This window comes from Bombina bombina, chromosome 4, assembly GCF_027579735.1.
Source record: "Bombina bombina isolate aBomBom1 chromosome 4, aBomBom1.pri, whole genome shotgun sequence".
In the NCBI taxonomy this organism is placed as follows: domain Eukaryota; kingdom Metazoa; phylum Chordata; class Amphibia; order Anura; family Bombinatoridae; genus Bombina; species Bombina bombina.
In genome coordinates this window covers 1,200,396,767-1,200,419,202 of record NC_069502.1, presented here as the reverse complement: position 1 = coordinate 1,200,419,202, position 22,436 = coordinate 1,200,396,767, and the positions used below count along the sequence as shown (strand labels likewise).

General features: G+C 37.5%; 1 protein-coding gene across 1 annotated transcript in view; it reads right to left on the bottom strand.

The window, feature by feature from the left end:
- The window catches only part of BTBD9 (BTB domain containing 9), a 784,099-nt gene that overhangs the window by 734,807 nt on the left and 26,856 nt on the right, over positions 1-22,436 (bottom strand). Inside the window, exons 5-6 of the mRNA XM_053712684.1 lie at positions 20,275-20,494; positions 15,901-16,020 (exon numbers count right to left, since the gene is read on the bottom strand). Coding sequence (XP_053568659.1) covers positions 15,901-16,020; positions 20,275-20,494 — 340 coding nt within the window. The remainder of the gene's footprint in view (positions 1-15,900; positions 16,021-20,274; positions 20,495-22,436) is intronic.

Here is a 22,436-nt window from a genome sequence, read left to right as displayed (position 1 = left end):
CTTCTGGGATACCTATACCAAAGCAAAAGTACACGGATGACGGGAGGGATAGGCAGGCTCTTTATACAGAAGGAACCACTGCCTGAAGAACCTTTCTCCCAAAAATAGCCTCCGATGAAGCAAAAGTGTCAAATTTGTAAAATTTGGAAAAAGTATGAAGCGAAGACCAAGTTGCAGCCTTGCAAATCTGTTCAACAGAGGCCTCATTCTTAAAGGCCCAAGTAGAAGCCACAGCTCTAGTGGAATGAGCTGTAATCCTTTCAGGAGGCTGCTGTCCAGCAGTCTCATAAGCTAAACGAATTATGCTACGAAGCCAAAAAGAGAGGTAGCAGAAGCTTTTTGACCTCTCCTCTGCCCAGAGTAAACGACAAACAGAGAAGACGTTTGTCGAAATTCCTTAGTTGCCTGTAAGTAAAATTTTAGAGCACGGACTACATCCAGGTTGTGCAGTAGACGTTCCTTCTTCGAAGAAGGATTTGGGCATAAAGAAGGAACAACAATCTCTTGATTGATATTCCTGTTAGTAACTACCTTAGGTAAGAACCCAGGTTTAGTACGCAGAACTACCTTATCCGAATGAAAAATCAAATAAGGAGAATCACAATGTAAGGCTGATAACTCAGAGACTCTTCGAGCCGAGGAAATAGCCATTAAAAATAGAACTTTCCAAGATAACAACTTTATATCAATGGAATGAAGGGGTTCAAATGGAACGCCCTGTAAAACATTAAGAACAAGGTTTAAACTCCATGGTGGAGCAACCGTTTTAAACACAGGCTTAATCCTGGCCAAAGCCTGACAAAAAGCCTGGACGTCAGGAATTTCTGACAGACGTTTGTGTAACAGAATGGACAGAGCTGAGATCTGTCCCTTTAATGAACTAGCGGATAAACCCTTTTCTAAACCTTCTTGTAGAAAAGACAATATCCTAGGAATCCTAACCTTACTCCAAGAGTAACCTTTGGATTCACACCAATATAGGTATTTACACCATATCTTATGGTAAATCTTTCTGGTAACAGGTTTCCTAGCCTGTATTAAGGTATCAATAACTGACTCAGAAAACCCACGTCTTGATAAAATCAAGCGTTCAATTTCCAAGCAGTCAGCTTCAGAGAAGTTAGACTTTGATGTTTGAAGGGACCCTGAATCAGAAGGTCCTGTTTCAGAGGTAGAGACCAAGGTGGACAGGATGACATGTCCACCAGATCTGCATACCAAGTCCTGCGTGGCCACGCAGGTGCTATTAGAATCACTGATGCTCTCTCTTGTTTGATTCTGGCAATCAATCGAGGAAGCATCGGGAAGGGTGGAAACACGTAAGTCATCCTGAAGTCCCAAGGTGCTGTCAGGGCATCTATCAGGACTGCTTCTGGATCCCTGGATCTGGACCCGTAACGAGGAAGCTTGGCGTTCTGTCGAGACGCCATGAGATCTATCTCCGGTTTGCCCCAACGTCGAAGTATTTGGGCAAAGACCTCCGGATGAAGTTCCCACTCCCCTGGATGAAAAGTCTGACGACTTAAGAAATCCGCCTCCCAGTTCTCCACTCCCGGGATGTGGATTGCTGACAGGTGGCAAGAGTGAGACTCTGCCCAGCGAATTATCTTTGATACTTCCATCATAGCTAGGGAGCTTCGTGTCCCTCCCTGATGGTTGATGTAAGCTACAGTCGTGATGTTGTCCGACTGAAACCTGATGAAACCCCGCGTTGTCAACTGGGGCCAAGCCAGGAGGGCATTGAGAACTGCTCTCAATTCCAGAATGTTTATTGGCAGGAGACTCTCCTCCTGACTCCATTGTCCCTGAGCTTTCAGAGAATTCCAGACGGCACCCCAACCTAGAAGGCTGGCGTCTGTTGATACAATTGTCCAGTCTGGTCTGCTGAATGGCATCCCCCTGGACAGATGTGGCCGAGAAAGCCACCAAAGAAGAGAATTTCTGGTCTCTTGATCCAGATTCAGAGAAGGGGATAAGTCTGAGTAATCCCCATTCCACTGACTTAGCATGCACAGTTGCAGTGGTCTGAGGTGTAGGCGAGCAAAGGGTACTATGTCCATTGCCGCTACCATTAAGCCAATTACCTCCATGCATTGAGCCACTGACGGGTGTTGAATGGAATGAAGGGTGCGGCAAGCACTTTGAAGTCTTGTTAACCTGTCCTCTGTCAGGTAAATCTTCATTTTTACAGAATCTATAAGAGTCCCCAGGAAGGGAACTCTTGTGAGTGGAACGAGTGAACTTTTCTTTTCGTTCACCTTCCATCCATGTGACCTTAGAAATGCCAGTACTAACTCTGTATGAGATTTGGCAGTTTGAAAGCTTGAAGCTTGTATCAGTATGTCGTCTAGGTACGGAGCTACTGAAATTCCTCGCGGTCTTAGTACCGCCAGAAGAGTGCCCAGAACCTTTGTGAAGATTCTTGGAGCCGTAGCCAATCCGAATGGAAGAGCTACAAATTGGTAATGCCTGTCTAGAAAGGCAAACCTTAGATACCGGTAATGATTTCTGTGAATCGGTATGTGAAGGTAAGCATCCTTTAAATCCACTGTGGTCATGTACTGACCCTCTTGGATCATGGGCAAAATTGTTCGAATAGTTTCCATCTTGAACGATGGAACTCTTAGAAATTTGTTTAGGATCTTTAAGTCCAGGATTGGTCTGAAAGTTCCCTCTTTTTTGGGAACCACAAACAGATTTGAGTAAAACCCCTGTCCCTGTTCCGATCGTGGAACTGGGTGGATTACTCCCATTAACAAGAGCTCTTGTACGCAGCGTAGAAACGCCTCTTTCTTTGTCTGGATTGTTGACAACCTTGACAGATGAAATCTCTCTCTTGGAGGAGAGGATTTGAAGTCCAGAAGGTATCCCTGAGATATTATTTCTAGCGCCCAGGGATCCTGGACATCTCTTGCCCAAGCCTGGGCGAAGAGAGAAAGCCTGCCCCCCACTAGATCCGATCCCGGATCGGGGGCCCTCAATTCATGACGTTTTAGGGGCAGCAGTAGGTTTCCTGGTCTGCTTGCCCTTGTTCCAGGACTGGTTAGGTTTCCAGCCTTGTCTGTAGCGAGCAACAGCTCCTTCCTGTTTTGGTGCAGAGGAAGTTGATGCTGTTCCTGCTTTGAAATTACGAAAGGAACGAAAATTAGACTGTCTAGTCTTAGTTTTGGCTTTGTCCTGAGGCAGGGCATGGCCTTTACCTCCTGTAATGTCAGCGATAATCTCTTTCAACCCGGGCCCGAATAAGGTCTGCCCTTTGAAAGGTATATTAAGCAATTTAGACTTAGAAGTAACATCAGCTGACCAGGATTTTAGCCACAGCGCCCTGCGTGCCTGAATGGCGAATCCTGAATTCTTCGCCGTAAGTTTAGTTAGATGTACAACGGCCTCCGAAATGAATGAATTAGCTAGTTTAAGGACTCTAAGCCTGTCCGTAATGTCGTCCAGAGTAGCTGAACTAATGTTCTCTTCCAGAGACTCAATCCAGAACGCCGCTGCAGCCGTGATCGGCGCAATGCATGCAAGGGGTTGCAATATAAAACCTTGTTGAACAAACATTTTCTTAAGGTAACCCTCTAATTTTTTATCCATTGGATCTGAAAAGGCACAGCTATCCTCCACCGGGATAGTGGTACGCTTAGCTAAAGTAGAAACTGCTCCCTCTACCTTAGGGACCGTTTGCCATAAGTCCCGTGTGGTGGCGTCTATTGGAAACATTTTTCTAAATATCGGAGGGGGTGAGAACGGCACACCGGGTCTATCCCACTCCTTAGAAACAATTTCAGTAATTCTCTTAGGTATAGGAAAAACCTCAGTACTCGTCGGTACCGCAAAATATTTATCCAACCTACACATTTTCTCTGGTATTGCAACTGTGTTACAATCATTCAGAGCCGCTAACACCTCCCCTAGTAATACACGGAGGTTTTCCAGTTTAAATTTAAAATTAAAATATCTGAATCCAGTCTGTTTGGATCAGAACCGTCACCCACAGAATGAAGTTCTCCGTCCTCATGTTCTGCAACCTGTGACGCAGTATCTGACATGGCCCTAATATTATCAGCGCACTCTGTTCTCACCCCAGAGTGATCACGCTTACCCCTTAGTTCTGGTAATTTAGCCAAAACTTCAGTCATAACAGAAGCCATATCCTGTAATGTGATTTGTAATGGCCGGCCAGGTGTACTCGGCGCTACAATATCACGCACCTCCCGAGCGGGAGATGCAGGTACTGGCACGTGAGGCGAGTTAGTCGGCATAACTCTCCCCTCGTTGTTTGGTGAAATTTGTTCAATTTGTACAGATTGACTTTTATTTAAAATAGCATCAATACAGTTAGTACATAAATTTCTATTGGGCTCCACTTTGGCATTGCAACAAATGACACAGATATCATCCTCTGAATCAGACATGTTTAACACACTAGCAAATAAACTTGCAACTTGGAATACAATTCAATTAAAAACGTACTGTGCCTTTAAGAAGCACAGAAAATCTATGACAGTTGAAAATTAATAAATTGAAACAGTTATAGCCTCAATCCTTGTAAACAACACAACTTTAGCAAAGGTTTAATCCCATTAACAAAGATAACAATTTCTGAAAGCAGGAAACAAATTACAGAATAAAAGTTTTTATTTCAGTCAAACTATAATTCTCACAGCTCTGCTGAGAGAAATTACCTCCCTCAAAATAAGTTTGAAGACCCCTGAGTTCTGTAGAGATGAACCGGATCATGCAGGAAATACAATGAGCTGCTGACTGAAATAACTGATGCATAGAAAAAGGCGCCAAAACCGCCCCTCCCCCTCACACACAGCAGTGAGGGAGAACAGAAACTGACAGAAAAAAACAGATTTAAGCAACTGCCAAGTGGAAAAATGGTGCCCAAACATTTATTCACTCAGTACCTCAGCAAATGAAAACGATTTTACATTCCAGCAAAAACGTTAAACATAATTTCTAGTTATTAAACAGCTTTATGTACTTCTTACAGTGTAATTCTCTGAAGTATAAAGTATACATACATGACATTATATCGGTATGGCAGGATTTTCTCATCAATTCCATTGTCAGAAAATAAAAGCTGCTACATACCTCTATGCAGATTCATCTGCCCGCTGTCCCCTGATCTGAAGATTACCTCTCCTCAGATGGCCGAGAAACAGCAATATGATCTCAACTACTCCGGCTAAAATCATAGCAAAAACTCTGGTAGATTCTTCTTCAAACTCTGCTAGAGAGGTAATAACACACTCCGGTGCTATTTTAAAATAACAAACTTTTGATTGAAGATATAAAACTAAGTATAATCACCATAGCCCTCTCACACCTCCTATCTAGTCGTTGGGTGCAAGAGAATGACTGGGAGTGACGTAGAGGGGAGGAGCTATATGCAGCTCTGCTGGGTGAATCCTCTTGCACTTCCTGTTGGGGAGGAGTTAATATCCCAGAAGTAATGATGACCCGTGGACTGATCACACTTAACAGAAGAAATGATCTTTATTGCATAAAATGAAATCAGTACATTTGGTACACATTCTAAGAGGGGGTTCCACCATGGCTTTTAAACATAATAAACAAGGAGTTTCTTCTATGTCAGACATGTTTATACAGAATAGCAATGAGACTAGCAAGCTTGGAAAACACTTTAAATCAAGTTAACAAGCAAATATAAAAAACGGTACTGTGCCTTTAAAAGAAACAAATTTTGTCAGAATTTGAAAAACAGTGAAAAAATGCAGTAAATCAAACGAAATTTTTACAGTGTATGTAATAGGCTAGCAGAGCATTGCATCCACTTGCAAATGGATGATTAACCCCTTAGTTCAAAAAACGGATCAAAAAAACGAAATAGACTTTTTTTTTTTTTTTTTTTAACAGTCACAACCAACTGCCACAGCAAGCTGTGGTCCTACCTTCCCCAATAAACGACTTTGGAAAGCCTTTGAGCCCTTTAGAGATGTCCTATAGCATTCAGAGGGCCTTTGAGGGAAGCTGGATGTCACAGTTTGTAATTTTAACTGCACCAACTGTAACTTTTATACTATAACAGAGGAAAGCCTCAGTAAAACTGTTTCTAGTCAAAATTTAAGCCAGCCATGTGGAAAAAACTAGGCCCCAATAAAGTTTTATCACCAATGCATATATAAAAATGATTAAACATGCCAGCAAACATTTATATTGCAATATCATAAGGGTATTACCCCTGGGAGTAAGCATGATACCAGTCGTTATTAAATCACTGTATTCAGGCTTAACTTACATTAATCCGGTATCAGCAGCATTTTCTAGTGTTTTCCATCTCTAGAAAAAATGATAACTGCACATACCTGATAGCAGAATAAACTGCACGCCATTCTCTCGCTGAAGTAACCTCATCTGTGTAATCCCCTCAGACATATGTGAGAATAGCAATGGATCTTAGTTACAACCTGCTAAGATCATAGAAACCTCAGGCAGATTCTTCTTCTATTTACTGCCTGAGATAAAATAGCACAACTCCGGTACTATTTAAAAATAAACTTTTGATTGAAGAAAATAAACTAACTATATTTAACCACTCTCTCCTACAACATCCTAGCTTGTTGAGAGTTGCAAGAGAATGACTGGGTATGACAGTTAGGGGAGGAGCTATATTACAGCTCTGCTGTGGGTGTCCTCTTGCAACTTCCTGTTGGGAATGAGAATATCCCACAAGTAATGGATGATCCGTGGACTGGATACACCTTACAAGAGAAATAAAACCCAGCCACTATTTAGATACAGAACAAGAAAAAAGTGCAGGCACTGCTGGAGGTTCCTTAAAACAATGATGCTTTATTTGAACAAAGTTTAAAAAGTAAACAGCTACATCCGCTGTGAAGAGTACTAGTATAAAAAAGGTACAAAAAGGTAAGATACAAGGCTGAGGTATTTAGACACGAAAAATGTCTGACTAGTTTCGAGTCCTCTCAGGACTCTTATTCATAGACATCTGTCTATGAATAAGAGTCCTGAGAGGACTCGAAACTAGTCAGACATTTTTCGTGTCTAAATACCCCAGCCTTGTATCTTACCTTTTTGTACCTTTTTTATACTAGTACTCTTCACAGCAGATGTAGCTGTTTACTTTTTAAACTTTGTTCAAATAAAGCATCATTGTTTTAAGGAACCTCCAGCAGTGCCTGCACTTTTTTCTTGTTCTGTATAAAATAAAACTAACAGTTTAACACCTCTTTCACTTTACCCTTCCTGCTTAGAGCCGGCAAAGAGAATGACTGGGGGGTGGAGTTAAGGGGGGAGCTATATAGTCAGCTTTGCTGTGGCGCTCTCTTTGCCACTTCCTGGTGGGAAGTATAATATCCCACAAGTAAGGATGAATCCGTGGACTCGGTACATCTTGCAAAAGAAATATTTATATTTCTGCACATTTTGTTTACAAGCGTCAAAGTAATATGCATATAAAGAATGTACATTAATATATATATGTCAGAATGCAGCGCTTATACATTGTGCATATATAAGCAAACTGACTTCAAATATCTCTTAAACGCTACCTTACGTTACTGCCATCTTGGAGCAGTGAGCTGGAACACATCATCTGGGTGTTGTTTAACTGTATGAGTCGCCTGTACTTTATTTTGTTCATCATGTGGAAGTTAGACTGATACGCACAAATTGTGTCAATATTATTTTTAGTTCATCGCAACAATATTTTCTTTCAATTTTTTATATTTTATTACATAGCGTGAGTGCCCCCTAGTGATTATATTTATACATTAGCTGTTGATATCCTGTTAGCAGTTTTTTTTACCGTTTCCCTTCTCCTTGCCAATTTTTTTAACTACATTGACAACTGTTGCAGAAAATAAATAACTAACAATCTAGTCTGTTGTAATCGCAGATATAAAAACACGAGAGATCATTATTAAAATAAGATCCTGGAGAGGGCAGCAGCAGTTACAAGTTATATAATTATTAAAGAGATGTTACATTCATAATATATATCAGCAATTAAGCGCAGCATTGCAAAACAGATATTTTATAACTAATTAAAAGATATTTACTTTGGGATTTTTGTTATTTTGATTATTTATTTCATTTATTGTGACAGATAAACTTGTTCATTAGTGATAAATGTATTGAAGCATTTGCAGAAGTGCACTGGTTATGCAGATATAAATAAATAAAGCACAATCGCTCTGAACATAACTGAGAACGTACATTACTTTATTACAAAGACTGTAGTGACACCATATGGATGTTGTGCTCAATACAGAGGTGGTGATATTCATAGCTACAAAAATCACACCTTGCTTTCACAGCGAATCTATTAGCAAAGGAAACTATTTTATTAAACGTATCTAATCAGGTGAAGAAAATATGATAAGAAGCTGTGATAATGTAGCCGCATAATTAACGTCTTCTGCAACAATATACAGAAAACCTCTCGCATAGCATATTTATGTTAACAGTATCCAGCACTAAATACAAAACGGTCCCAGCGGTGAGTGAGGTGAGCGTGTAAAAATACAGGCGAAATGTTTAGTGCGATCACTGAAGTATCACTCACATCATCAGAAACAAAAGCTGCACTGTACAGAAATCAGGAATTCATTAGGAAAACAAAACACACTGTAAATAATAAGCACAAGCAGTTTAACTGGTGCACAACACTTGTTTACCTGCTATAGGTGCTTCCTTTTAATCTAATGGTCTCCAACAAGACTTTGTGTCTCCTGCTCCTTGCGGTGCTGGGACACTAGACCTGGTTATAGTCTGGTGCTTTATATAATATGATCAGTTGTTTTGGTGAGTCAGGAAGTGCTTGTCTAGCTTTCAAACAGTTTCCTTAAAGGGATATGAAACACTTTTTTTCATGATTCAGACAGAGCAGCAATTATAATTAACTTTCTAATTTACTCCTATTATCATTTTTTCTTCATTTACTTGCTATCTTTATTTGAAAAAAGCAGGAATGTAATGTAAGCTTAGGAGACGGCTCATTTTTGGTTCAGAACTTGGGTGGCTACATTTAGCCACCAATCAGCAAACGGTTGCTGAACCAAAAATTGCCTGGCTCCTAAGCTTTACATTCCTGCTTTTTCAAATAAAGATACCAGAAAACAAAGAAAAATTGATAATAGGAGTAAATTAGAAAGTTGCTTAAAATCGCTGCTCTACCTGAATCATGAAAGAAAAATGCGGGTTTCATATCTTTTTAATACAATATAACACTCTCCTCTCCTTTTTTGGACCCAATAAAGGTAAAAGCTTTGAAGATATAGTGACCCACGATAGATATTACTAGAATCATTGTTTTGATATTATGTGTGAAAACCCTTCTTAAAATATTTAAAGGGACAGTCAAGTCCAAAAAAAAAACTTTCAAGATTAAGATAGAGAATGTAATTTTAAATAACTTTCCAATTTACTTTTATCACTAATTTTGCGTTGTTCTCTTGGTATTCTGAGTTGAAAGCTAAACCTAGGTAGGCTCATATGCTAATTTATAAGACATTGAACTGCCTCTTATCTCAATGCATTTTGACAGTTTTTCACAGCTAGACAGGGCTAGTTCATGTGTGTCATATAGATAACATTGTGTTCACTCCCATTAAGTTATTTATATGTCAGGCCTGATTGGTTAAAATGCAAGTCTGTCAAATGAACTGAAATAAGTGGGCAGTCTGCAGAGGCTTAGATACATGGTAATCACAGAGGTAACGTGTATTAATATAACTGTGTTGGTTATGCAAAACTGGGGGATGGGGAATTAAGGGATTATCTATCTTTTAAAACAACAAACATTCTGGTGTTGGCTGTCCCTTTAAATGAAAGTTTACACAATCAGGAAAGTTACAAAGGATACAGCTACATTTCTTTATTAATAATAAAAATAATAATAACAAATATAGCTGCAAGCAGCGATAGAGGTGGTCATGCGCATCGACTTTGCAATGGCATACAAGCTGCTAAGTCACAATATATAGCTATACAGCAAATTTAAAAGATTTAACATAAGCGGTTGCAAAGAAATCACATTTTCAAAATTTTCGCATAAATCAATATGGCTGCCACAGCTTGTAACTAATTCCATCAACATGAACAACTGTGTATCTAGGTCACAATATAAGGTTATACAGCAAGTTTCACAGTTCTAACATAAGTGGTTGCAGAGAAAATAAATTTTCGACATTTTCGCGTAAAACAAAATGGCTGCCAGATCATATAATATAAAGCCTCCATATTATGCACAATAGTTCTCACTATAGATGTCGATACACATGGCAAAAATAAAGCATTTTTGTAAAACGGTTGTTGTTTAATTAATAATTTAAAAATATCGTTAAGCGTTTTTGAACAATTCAAAATGGCTGCCAAACCACATGACCTATCAACTTCTCTTGAACAAATCTGAATGTTGGTCATAACATAACTCTGTAAATAAAATTTCAAGTCTGTGCCATAAGCGGTTTAGGAGAAGAAGATTTTTGTAGCTTTTAAAAACAGTGCATATGAAACAAAATGGCCGCCAATCTATGCAATGTATGGCTTTCAAATTGCACATACTAATGCTCACTAACGACCTCTACAATTTGCAGAAGTTTCATGAAAATTTGCAAATGTTTTATTTCACGAAGACGATTGCGCAATGCAAATTTTAACTGCAATATTGTCTTTAAGGGTTATGACTATGTGTAATCATGTGTCTATTACACTGTAATATTGTTAAATATTGTAAAACTAATTTATAAAGTGCAAAATTACGCTTTTAAATGGCACTTCTGTTGAGCAATGGCAAATCTAGGTCATAGCAGCACTAAGCACAGCAAGTTTCAAAGTTGCAACATAAGCAGTTCCAGGGCTAAAGATTATTAAGCAGTTCTCGAAATTTGTCGCAAAAAACAATATGGCTGCGTAACCTTATGACCTATGAGTTCAATACTGCATGAGATAAAGCATTGCAATAGGCTGTACCAGCATACCTGATTTCAAGAGTTTAGCATAAGTAATTTGTGTTTTGTGAGCAATTGACTCAAAAGAGGCAGTATTGAATTACAAATAATTACGATAAACATAAAACCGATATTGCTGCCGCATCATGTGACTGATTCTCTCCTAATGAGCAATTCTGAATCTAGGTCACAATATAAGACAGTACAGCAAATTTCACAGTTCTTACATAAGTGGTTGCAGAGAAAATAGACTTTCGAAATTTTCGCGTAAACCAAGATGGCTGCCCGATCGTAAGATATACAGCCTCCATATTACGCACAATAGTGCTCACTATAGATGTCAATAAACATGGCAAAAATAAAGCATTTTTGTAAAACGGTTTTTGTTTTATTATTAGTTTAAAAATATCGTTAAGCAGTTTTGAACAATTCAAAATGGCTGCCAAACCACATGACGTATCAACTTCTCTTGAACAAATCTGAATGTTAGTCATAAGATAACTCTATAAACAAAATTTCAAGTCTGTCCCATAAGCGGTTTCGGAGAAGAAGATTTTTATAGTTTGTAAAAATGGAGCATACGAAACAAAATGGCCGCCAAGCTATGCAATGTATGGCTTTCAAATTGCACATACTAATGCTCACTATAGACCTCTACAATTTGCAGAAGTTTCATGAAAATTTGCAAATGTTTTATTTCACGAAGGCGATTGCGCAATGCGAATTTTAACTGCAATATTGTCTTTAAGGGTTTTGACTATGTGTTATCATGTGTCTATTACACTGTAATATTGTTAAACATTGTAAAACTAATGTATAAAGTGCAAAATTACGCAATTAAATGGCGATAAAAAGGTTATTGTCTCACAGCAGCCATGTTGATTATGGAAAAATCGCAATTTTAACAAACTTGGTAGTGGACCTTGCAAGGAGCATATGTGCAAAATTGCGCTTTATTGCACTAAGCGGTTTAAGAGAAGAAGATGTTTAAAGATTTTCGCAAAATGCACGATGGCTGCTACATCATGTGACCAAGGCACTTCTGTTGAGCAATGGCAAATCTAGTGCATAGCAGCACTGAGCACAGCAAGTTTCAAAGTTGCAACATTAGCAGTTCCGGAGATAAAGATTATTAAGCGTTTATCGAAATTTGTCGCAAAAAGCAATATGGCTGCGTAACCTTATGACCTATGAGTTCAATATTGCATGAGATGTAGCAGAGCAATAGGCTGTACTAGCATACCTGATTATAAGAGCTTTGCTTTAGCAGTTCAAAAGTTATGGGCAATAGAAAAAGTGGCGGAATAATAATAATAAAATAAAAAAAAAAATAATAATAATAATAATAATAATCCTGACAATAACAATAGGTTGTCCTGCAACTTCGTTGCATGGCCACCTAATAATAGATACCTCCCTAATTCTAATATTAGAGAGAGAAACTTAATTAAAAGGTATCTTCGTGTTAGATGAATATGGAAATTATACATCTAAAGATATATGACATTCAAATATTTTCTTTTGGTGACTAAGACAGAGCAAGCGATTTAAAAAAAAAAGTCTCCAATTTACGTCTATTATCAAATTTGCAGAAGAACTACATTCAGGAAATATTACTGCCATCCAGTGCTCTTGCAAAACTGCTGCCATATAATGCTGCAGAAATGTGCACGCTCCAGAGATTATGTCCATGCTTTTCAAGAGAAGTTACCAAGAGAACAAATAAAAAAATTTAATAGATTAAAATAGAAAGTTGTTTAAAATTAGATCCCTTTAATTCCTTTCCAAGCTGAAAATCAATCAAGGCATTGCACCATCTTAGATGCATTAATAGATAGTAAAGCTCATACAGAAGTATCCGCCTGTAAATCACAATAGTATAGAACATTAATGATGTAGGTTCCAAATTAATGTTTGGGAAGTAGAATATAGAGGTGTTCAGGTTAATGACAACATAGTCTCACAATGCGCAGGTTTAATAAACATATTTATAGGTTGTGCAGTATAAGGTTATAACGTATTAGATATGAATTACAGCAGAACATTATTGCTATAGGTTCCATAGTCTCACAATGCGCAGGTTTAATAAACATATTTATAGGTTGTGCAATATAAGGTTATAACGTATTAGATATGAATTACAGCAGAACATTAATGCTATAGGTTCCATAGTCTCACAATGCGCAGGTTTAATAAACATATTTATAGGTTGTGCAGTATAAGGTTATAACTTATTAGATATGAATTACAGCAGAACATTATTGATATAGGTTCCATAGTCTCACAATGCGCAGTTAATAAACATATTTATAGGTTGTGCAATATAAGGTTATAACTTATTAGATATGAATTACAGCAGAACATTAATGGATGTAGGTTCCATAGTCTCACAATGCGCAGGTTTAATAAACATATTTATAGGTTGTGCAGTATAAGGTTATAACGTATTAGATATGAATTACAGCAGAACATTATTGATATAGGTTCCATAGTCTCACAATGCGCAGTTAATAAACATATTTATAGGTTGTGCAGTATAAGGTTATAACGTATTAGCTATGATTACAGCAGAACATTATTGCTATAGGTTCCATAGTCTCACAATGCGCAGTTAATAAACATATTTATAGGTTGTGCAGTATAAGGTTATAACGTATTAGATATGAATTACAGCAGAACATTATTGATGTAGGTTCCATAGTCTCACAATGCGCAGTTAATAAACATATTTATAGGTTGTGCAGTATAAGGTTATAACGTATTAGATATGAATTACAGCAGAACATTATTGCTATAGGTTCCATAGTCTCACAATGCGCAGGTTTAATAAACATATTTATAGGTTGTGCAGTATAAGGTTATAACGTATTAGATATGAATTACAGCAGAACATTATTGCTATAGGTTCCATAGTCTCACAATGCGCAGTTAATAAACATATTTATAGGTTGTGCAGTATAAGGTTATAACGTATTAGATATGAATTACAGCAGAACATTATTGATATAGGTTCCATAGTCTCACAATGCGCAGGTTTAATAAACATATTTATAGGTTGTGCAGTATAAGGTTATAACGTATTAGATATGAATTACAGCAGAACATTATTGATGTAGGTTCCATAGTCTCACAATGCGCAGGTTTAATAAACATATTTATAGGTTGTGCAGTATAAGGTTATAACGTATTAGATATGAATTACAGCAGAACATTATTGATGTAGGTTCCATAGTCTCACAATGCGCAGTTAATAAACATATTTATAGGTTGTGCAGTATAAGGTTATAACGTATTAGATATGAATTACAGCAGAACATTATTGCTATAGGTTCCATAGTCTCACAATGCGCAGTTAATAAACATATTTATAGGTTGTGCAGTATAAGGTTATAACGTATTAGATATGAATTACAGCAGAACATTATTGCTATAGGTTCCATAGTCTCACAATGCGCAGGTTTAATAAACATATTTATAGGTTGTGCAGTATAAGGTTATAACTTATTAGATATGAATTACAGCAGAACATTATTGCTATAGGTTCCATAGTCTCACAATGCGCAGGTTTAATAAACATATTTATAGGTTGTGCAGTATAAGGTTATAACGTATTAGATATGAATTACAGCAGAACATTATTGCTATAGGTTCCATAGTCTCACAATGCGCAGGTTTAATAAACATATTTATAGGTTGTGCAGTATAAGGTTATAACGTATTAGATATGAATTACAGCAGAACATTATTGATATAGGTTCCATAGTCTCACAATGCGCAGGTTTAATAAACATATTTATAGGTTGTGCAGTATAAGGTTATAACTTATTAGATATGAATTACAGCAGAACATTATTGATGTAGGTTCCATAGTCTCACAATGCGCAGTTAATAAACATATTTATAGGTTGTGCAGTATAAGGTTATAACGTATTAGATATGAATTACAGCAGAACATTATTGCTATAGGTTCCATAGTCTCACAATGCGCAGGTTTAATAAACATATTTATAGGTTGTGCAGTATAAGGTTATAACGTATTAGATATGAATTACAGCAGAACATTATTTATATAGGTTCCATAGTCTCACAATGCGCAGTTAATAAACATATTTATAGGTTGTGCAGTATAAGGTTATAACGTATTAGATATGAATTACAGCAGAACATTATTGATGTAGGTTCCATAGTCTCACAATGCGCAGTTAATAAACATATTTATAGGTTGTGCAGTATAAGGTTATAACTTATTAGATATGAATTACAGCAGAACATTAATGATGTAGGTTCCATAGTCTCACAATGCGCAGGTTTAATAAACATATTTATAGGTTGTGCAGTATAAGGTTATAACGTATTAGATATGAATTACAGCAGAACATTATTGCTATAGGTTCCATAGTCTCACAATGCGCAGGTTTAATAAACATATTTATAGGTTGTGCAGTATAAGGTTATAACGTATTAGATATGAATTACAGCAGAACATTATTGCTATAGGTTCCATAGTCTCACAATGCGCAGGTTTAATAAACATATTTATAGGTTGTGCAGTATAAGGTTATAACGTATTAGATATGAATTACAGCAGAACATTATTGCTATAGGTTCCATAGTCTCACAATGCGCAGTTAATAAACATATTTATAGGTTGTGCAGTATAAGGTTATAACGTATTAGCTATGAATTACAGCAGAACATTATTGATATAGGACTAAGCTGTGAATTTGAAGCTGCTGATTTTATAACATGATACTTGTGCACCAAACCTAGATGCTAATTGTGCTTACAAGGCACAAAGCCTCACAAATATGTCATTTACCAAGCTGAGGACTTAGTTCCTGTATCAGGTCATTACATAACAAGGCGGTAAAACAGCTGAAAATTACAAGAAATATACCTAGAATATAAAGCTCATTCAGCAAATTAGCAAGATAAGCAATAAAGAATATTTATTTCCTACCTGCAGACTCGGGCTGGGAAGTAAACCTTCTGCCAGGACCTACACAGGTACTGAGAGTGATCTATAACCCGAATCCAGTCCAGCTCATCCATTGACACCTCGAGGTAGTACGAATAGGACCTGCAAGCCGGAAACAAGAGAAACACGCTGGGTTAGATTCAAAGAGTTTATCATTTATTGTGATGTTGGATATTGACTGAGTGACACAGTTTCACAACTCCCAAACTCCAAGCATACACACAGAGCTGCCAAGTCACATTAAGGAATATAATGACACACTATTTGGGATCTGTTCACCAGATCACATTATGGATATGGATTGTCATACTATGAAATGATGGCAGAATTGTGCCACAACCTGTGTTATAACAAAATCTCAGCAATCAGAAGTGAGTTGTCCATTTAGGGTCGGTGTCCGAGGAGGCTCTGCCCTTTTATAAGTAGCAAAATACCAGTATAATATTTACTATTTATGTCCATTATACAATAAATTATACACAGCCATGAGTGCTCACACACACAAATCATCTACTACTATAGAAAGCCCTAGACCAATACCATAATATGTACTGAGGCCACGCCCCTTGCATACAGGAGGAATGGGCGTGGCCTTGAAACATTCTGTGTTATTGGCTTGGACCAGACAGCGATCCAGCTGAGATATAACTAGTCGTGCTTTATGATCAAGGTTTTCAAGAATTTGTGTTTTTTTAAAATAACGCTAATGGTATTATGGTGAGAACAATATTGTTTGTCATTAAAGGGACATTATACACTCATTTTTTCTTTGCATAAATGTTTTGTAGATAATCTATTTATATAGCCCATAAAGTTTTTTTTTAAAATTAATGTATAGTTTTGCTTATTTTTAAATAACATTGCTCTGATTTTCAGACTCCTAACCAAGCCCCAAAGTTTTATGTGAATACGCTCGACTACCTACTCCAGCTTGCTCCTGTTTGTGTAAAGGGTCTTTTCATATGCAAAAGAAGGGGGAGGGGGGGAGTGTCTTATTTGCCACTTGCAGTGGGCTTTCCAGCTACCTTTTCAACAGAGCCAAAGTGACAGCTTCCAAGTAAGTTTTTAAACAGTTTTATACTGGATTTTTATATCAGTATCTGTGCATATTATTCTTTATAGTAGTGTCTATTACATGCAGTTATATGAAAATGAGTGTATACTGTCCCTTTAATTAGATTTACTTCCATTAACAAATACTTTGTTCTCATGGCATTATTTGTTGAAGAGAATACCTAGGTAGGTAAAAGAGCACATCTCTGGAGCAGTATATGGCAGCAGTTTTTAAAAAAATGCTTTTGAGCACTAGATGGCAGTAGTGTTTGAACAATGTAAATCACTGTTAAAAGAATTCTTACAAAACTACTAATATTTAGTGATCCTGACTCAAACACGCTCCTGAGCCTACCTACCGTTAATTCAAGAGAGGATACAAAGAGAAAGAAAGAAATCTGATGGAAGAAGTAAACTAGAATTAATTTTTCCCTTTAATTTACACTGTACATCACCGGTACTTGTGTCATTTAACGTACAATCTACAACACTGAGTGTTTTTTTTATCATTTACTGTACAAAGCACATCACTGGGTTGTTTAAAGTGAATGTAAAGTTTAATGAATAAGTGCCCGGTATCTAAAAATACAGGGGCACTTTCATTCATTAAACTTTATATTGAAACTTCTTTTTTAAAACACTTACCTTATCTTTCTGGAAAGCAGACCGGCGATCCTCGGCTTGTAGCTCCTGCTGTAGTTAGCAGATCTATGGCGAATCCGGCTTCCTCCAATCGTTGCGGGTCCCACAAGCTGGACGCCAAAGGGGGCACGCAACAATTGGAGGAAGCCAATTGATAATTAAACCAATATTCCAATCTCGCCACAATTCAAACCCGGGAATACACAAAGGCCTTTGAAATCCATAGTTTCAAAGTGCCCGTGAAAGCATTAATGTGCATTATACAAGCACTATTCTGCGGTATATCACTAACATTAAAGGTTCCAGATGTTAAATGCACAAACTGGGGTCACAGCATATAGTGCTGCAGACATGTGCATGTTATCTATGTAGATATCTCTTCAACAAAGAATAGCAAGATAATGAAGCTAATTTGATAATAGAAGGCAAAGTGTCCTATAAGAGAAGGTAAAAAGAGGCGCCTTATGGTGTAGTATCTCAAGTTACAATGCGAAGGTGAATGATAGCAACAACAGGGTATTTACAAGTAACGTTGCACATCCATTGCAATAACTACATTATAGTTTGTTTGTTTTTTGTTTTCTTTCATCATCTTCACAAACTATAATGCAATTTACAGATGATAGACCTATGAATTTTTTCCTAGTATGTATTCACACTGAATTTTGTAACTATTGATTTATTACTTTTTTCTAATTGATCACTTTTTCGATCACCATATCACGATGAATTGAAGCATCTTATGATATAATTTTTATTTGGGGAATAATAATTTCGCTCCCGTTCACACTTTCACAACACATTATTTTATCTCTAAAATAGATGAAATGAGATTATATAAATCCCTGCATTCCATCTTCATGATCCTATTTTGTTGGTATCATTTTATATTAGATTGATGTTTCTGTTTGTTTTTATATAAGTTCTTTGTTTAGTTCGTTTTCATATATGTTGTTTGCTTTTGGTCTATTGAACACCCATTCATGAGTACCCTATCATCGTACTGGTTATTTTTGCCACCCTGATTGCCCAATTGGGTACCGTGAATATGTGGTTGTGTGATATGTCGCCATTCTCATTGGTTTATTGTTGGTTTTAATGGAGCAAGGTACCCAATGTGACATACAGCCTGATGAAACGGCAGCTTGTGCCGAGAAACGCATTGCTGTGCAACACTATGTTTTAAACTTGTCTTTTAAATAAATCCTTTTTATTGTATTGTACCTTGCTCTTCCTTGCTGTCACTTGCAGATTTGCTGGGAATCCTACACAATGCAGACCTATCGTAGGTACTACAACTTGATTTGCTGTGTCCCTTCCTGGTCCAGAAGCCGTTACGTCACAAGAGATGAGCCTCCCCACGGCCCCGCCGTCTTGCTGGAGTGTTTGAGTCAGTCGAGCGGCTCTGAAGCCTCGGTCTGCGCATTATTGAAGTGGATGAGCAAAGTTACTTGTGAGTACCCTGTTGATGCTATCATTCACCTTCGCATTGTTCCTTGAGATACTACACCATAAGGCGCCTCTTTACCTAGTCTTATAGGACACCTTGCCTTCAGTTACCTTCTTACCATAAGAGAGCAGCCTGCCGCCACATATCGTCCTGCCACCATTTGGATTATATGAGGAGTTTCTACTCAAAGTTTGGACTTTTATTGATTCCTTTATTTGTCTTGTCCTGTATATGTGCTTTGATTGTATATCTGAGCATTTGACCATATGCACTTTCAACCATTTTTGATTATTTTGTGATCATTTTTGTAGTTTGGGGGGGTTTACTATTGGTGCACCTCTCTCTCACAAAATATCTGGTATCATATTGTGATTTATATAATTTGATAAAAGAAGTAAGCTGGAAACTTTTTTTTTTTTTTAAATGTAATTCTTTATCTGAATCATAAAAGAAAAAAAATTGGGTTTCATGCCCCTTTAACAACCAATACCCAACAGTAAAGTCAAAGTTAAACTTTTATGATTCAAAAATAACATGTTATTTTATACAGCTTTCTAATATATATTTCTATTATAAAATGTTTCCTTCTCTTGGTATCCTTTGTTGAAAAGCATACCTAGATAGACTCAGTAACAATGCACTACTGATAGCTAGCTGCTGATTGGTGGCTGCATATACATTAGATGTATTCTGCTAGCACCCAACAATAACACTGTTGCTCCATCAACAAAGGATTCCAAGAAAATAAAGCAAATTTGATAAAAGATGTAAACTGTAAAATGTTGCTTTGTTGAATCAAAAAAAGACAAAAAAATGTATGTCCCTTTAACTTGAAAATTCTTCAAAGCATCCACCAGTGATTCTACACAAACCATGGATCACCCAATAGAACATTCTGTTCCAGAGGTCTCTCCCTTACTCTGTGCACCTCACTGCAAGCGTTCCTGCCTTGGCCATATAGCATTATCAGATGGCTTTAGAGGTCTGCCAGCCATGATAGAGAAATGAGAATAGGGATAATGCGACATCTCAAGATGCAACTATCTGACCAGTTAGAGAAGGAGTTTGGATCTAAAAGTCTGGTGCTTAATGTGGCACAACTTATAAGCCACTGTTAACCCATCTGATAAGACAATCTGCACGATCTGAATGCTACATGTGCTCTTTAGTGCACATAACAGAGATGGGACAGAGGTGCATATCTCACTTACCGACTGTCTCGGTCCCACAGAAGCAGGCGAATGTGATTGATTATGGAGGGCTGGCCCAGCTTCACTTGAAGTCCAGAACGGCAATCATCTTCAATTGGGTGCCGGGAAAAGCCGTGATCTAGGTCATAATTTTGAGTGTCACCATCTAACAGGGCTGATTTTAACTCGCCCTTAACCACTTGTGCACCGTATTTCATAGTAGCAATGTTCTCTTCAGGGACTGGAGAAAAATACAGAGAAAGGAATTAAACATGTAAAATAACAACAACAACAAACTAGAGTGCTGGTAACTTGCGATATGAAACACATTTTGTTTTGTGAATCAGAGAGAACATAACATTTTTAAAAAAAAGTTTCCAATTTACTTCTATTATCAAATTTGCTTTGTTCCTTTCCCATGATATTCTGTGTTGAAGAGATACCTAGGTAGGCACCTGGAGCACTACATGGCAGGAAATAGGTGCTGTGATCTAGTGCAAATAGATAACATTATTGTAAAACTGCTGCCATATTGTGCTCCTGGCATGGGCACGCCCCTTATGTCTCTGCTTTTCAACAAAACATATTAAGAGAAGAAAGAAAATTTGATAATAGAAGTAAATTAGAAAGTTGTTTTAAACGGTATTCTCTGATTCATGAGTTTCATATCCCTCTAATAAAGTATCCTTATTATTACGTATATAATTCTGTTATTTCATATGCTGAAGATAAAGTTTACCCACTCCATTTTAAATGAAGTGTCGTTTAACCAGTGTATCCACATGTGCTGTTTGATGTTACACAAGATATCTATCAGACGGCATTACATGAAGATCGGCAGCTAACACAGTGCTGTGTGCAACCTGTTATTACTGACAAATATAAAAGTCATCTAGGGGTTGACAAATAAAGACGCCATCCCAGATGCTCAGGTGCCAGACATACAACCGTTTAGGAGAAAGGGACTTATTTGATATAGGGTTAATATAGAAATTTTAGAACTGTAGCTACTCAGCTCCTGGATGTGCTAAGTCCCACATGACACCCACATAACCCCATCTAATAATTCATTTATTAAAGGGATACTAAAAGCAAATTTTTTCTTTCATGATTCAGATAGAGGCCTCTAGTTATCAATGTCTGTCGGACCTGATCCGACAGTGCGGATCAGGTCCAACAGACCTCGCTGAATACGGCGAGCGTATTGCAAGAGCTGCTGGTGCAACGCCGCCCCATGCAGACTCGCGGCCAATAGGCCGCCAGCAGGGGGGTGTCAATCAACCCGATCGTACTCGATCGGCTTGATTTCCGGCGGACAGGTTATGGAGCAGTGGTCTTTGTGACCGCTGCTTCATAACAGCTGTTTCTGGCGAACCTGCAGGCTCGCCAGAAATACGGGGCATCAAGCTCCATTCGGAGCTCGATACAGATGCCCCAGAGCATGCAATTTTAAGCAACTTTCTAATTTATTCATATTATAAATTTGTCTTCATTTTCTTGCTATCGTTATTTGAAAAGCAAGAATTTAAGCTTAAGAGCCAGCCCATTTTTGGTTCAGAACCTGGGTAGAGCTTGTTGATTGATGGATAAATGTAGCCACCAATCAGTAAGCACTATCCAGGGTGCTGGACCAAAAATGGGCAGGCTACTTTGCTTACATTTCTGCTTTTTTAAATAAAGATATCAAAAGAACGATAAAAATTGATAATAGGAGTAAATTAGAAAGTTGCTTAAAATTGTCTGCTATCTGAATCATGAAAGAAAAATGTGGGTTTAGTGTCCCTTTAAGTCCCTGTACCACTAGACACTTGTCACTGGATGTTAGTTTTCATTAAAAAAGCCCAAACCTCTTTCCTTACTACTACAGAATAATCACCTCTCTCCCCACAATCATACTATCACCTTTTATCCCCCAAAAAGAATGAAAATGCAGAAGCCCTACGTGAAACCCAAATATTTTCTTTCATGATTCAGATAGAACAGCAATTTTAAGTAACTTTCTAATTTACTCCTATTATACATTTCTCTTTATTCTCTTGCTTTCTTTATTTAAAAAAGCAGGAATAAAGCTTAGGCCCATTTTAGGTTCAGCACCCTGGATAGCTCTTGCTTATTGGTGGCTACATTTAGCAAACCAATAAGCAAGCATAACCCAGGTTCTGAACTAAAAATGGGCCAGCTCC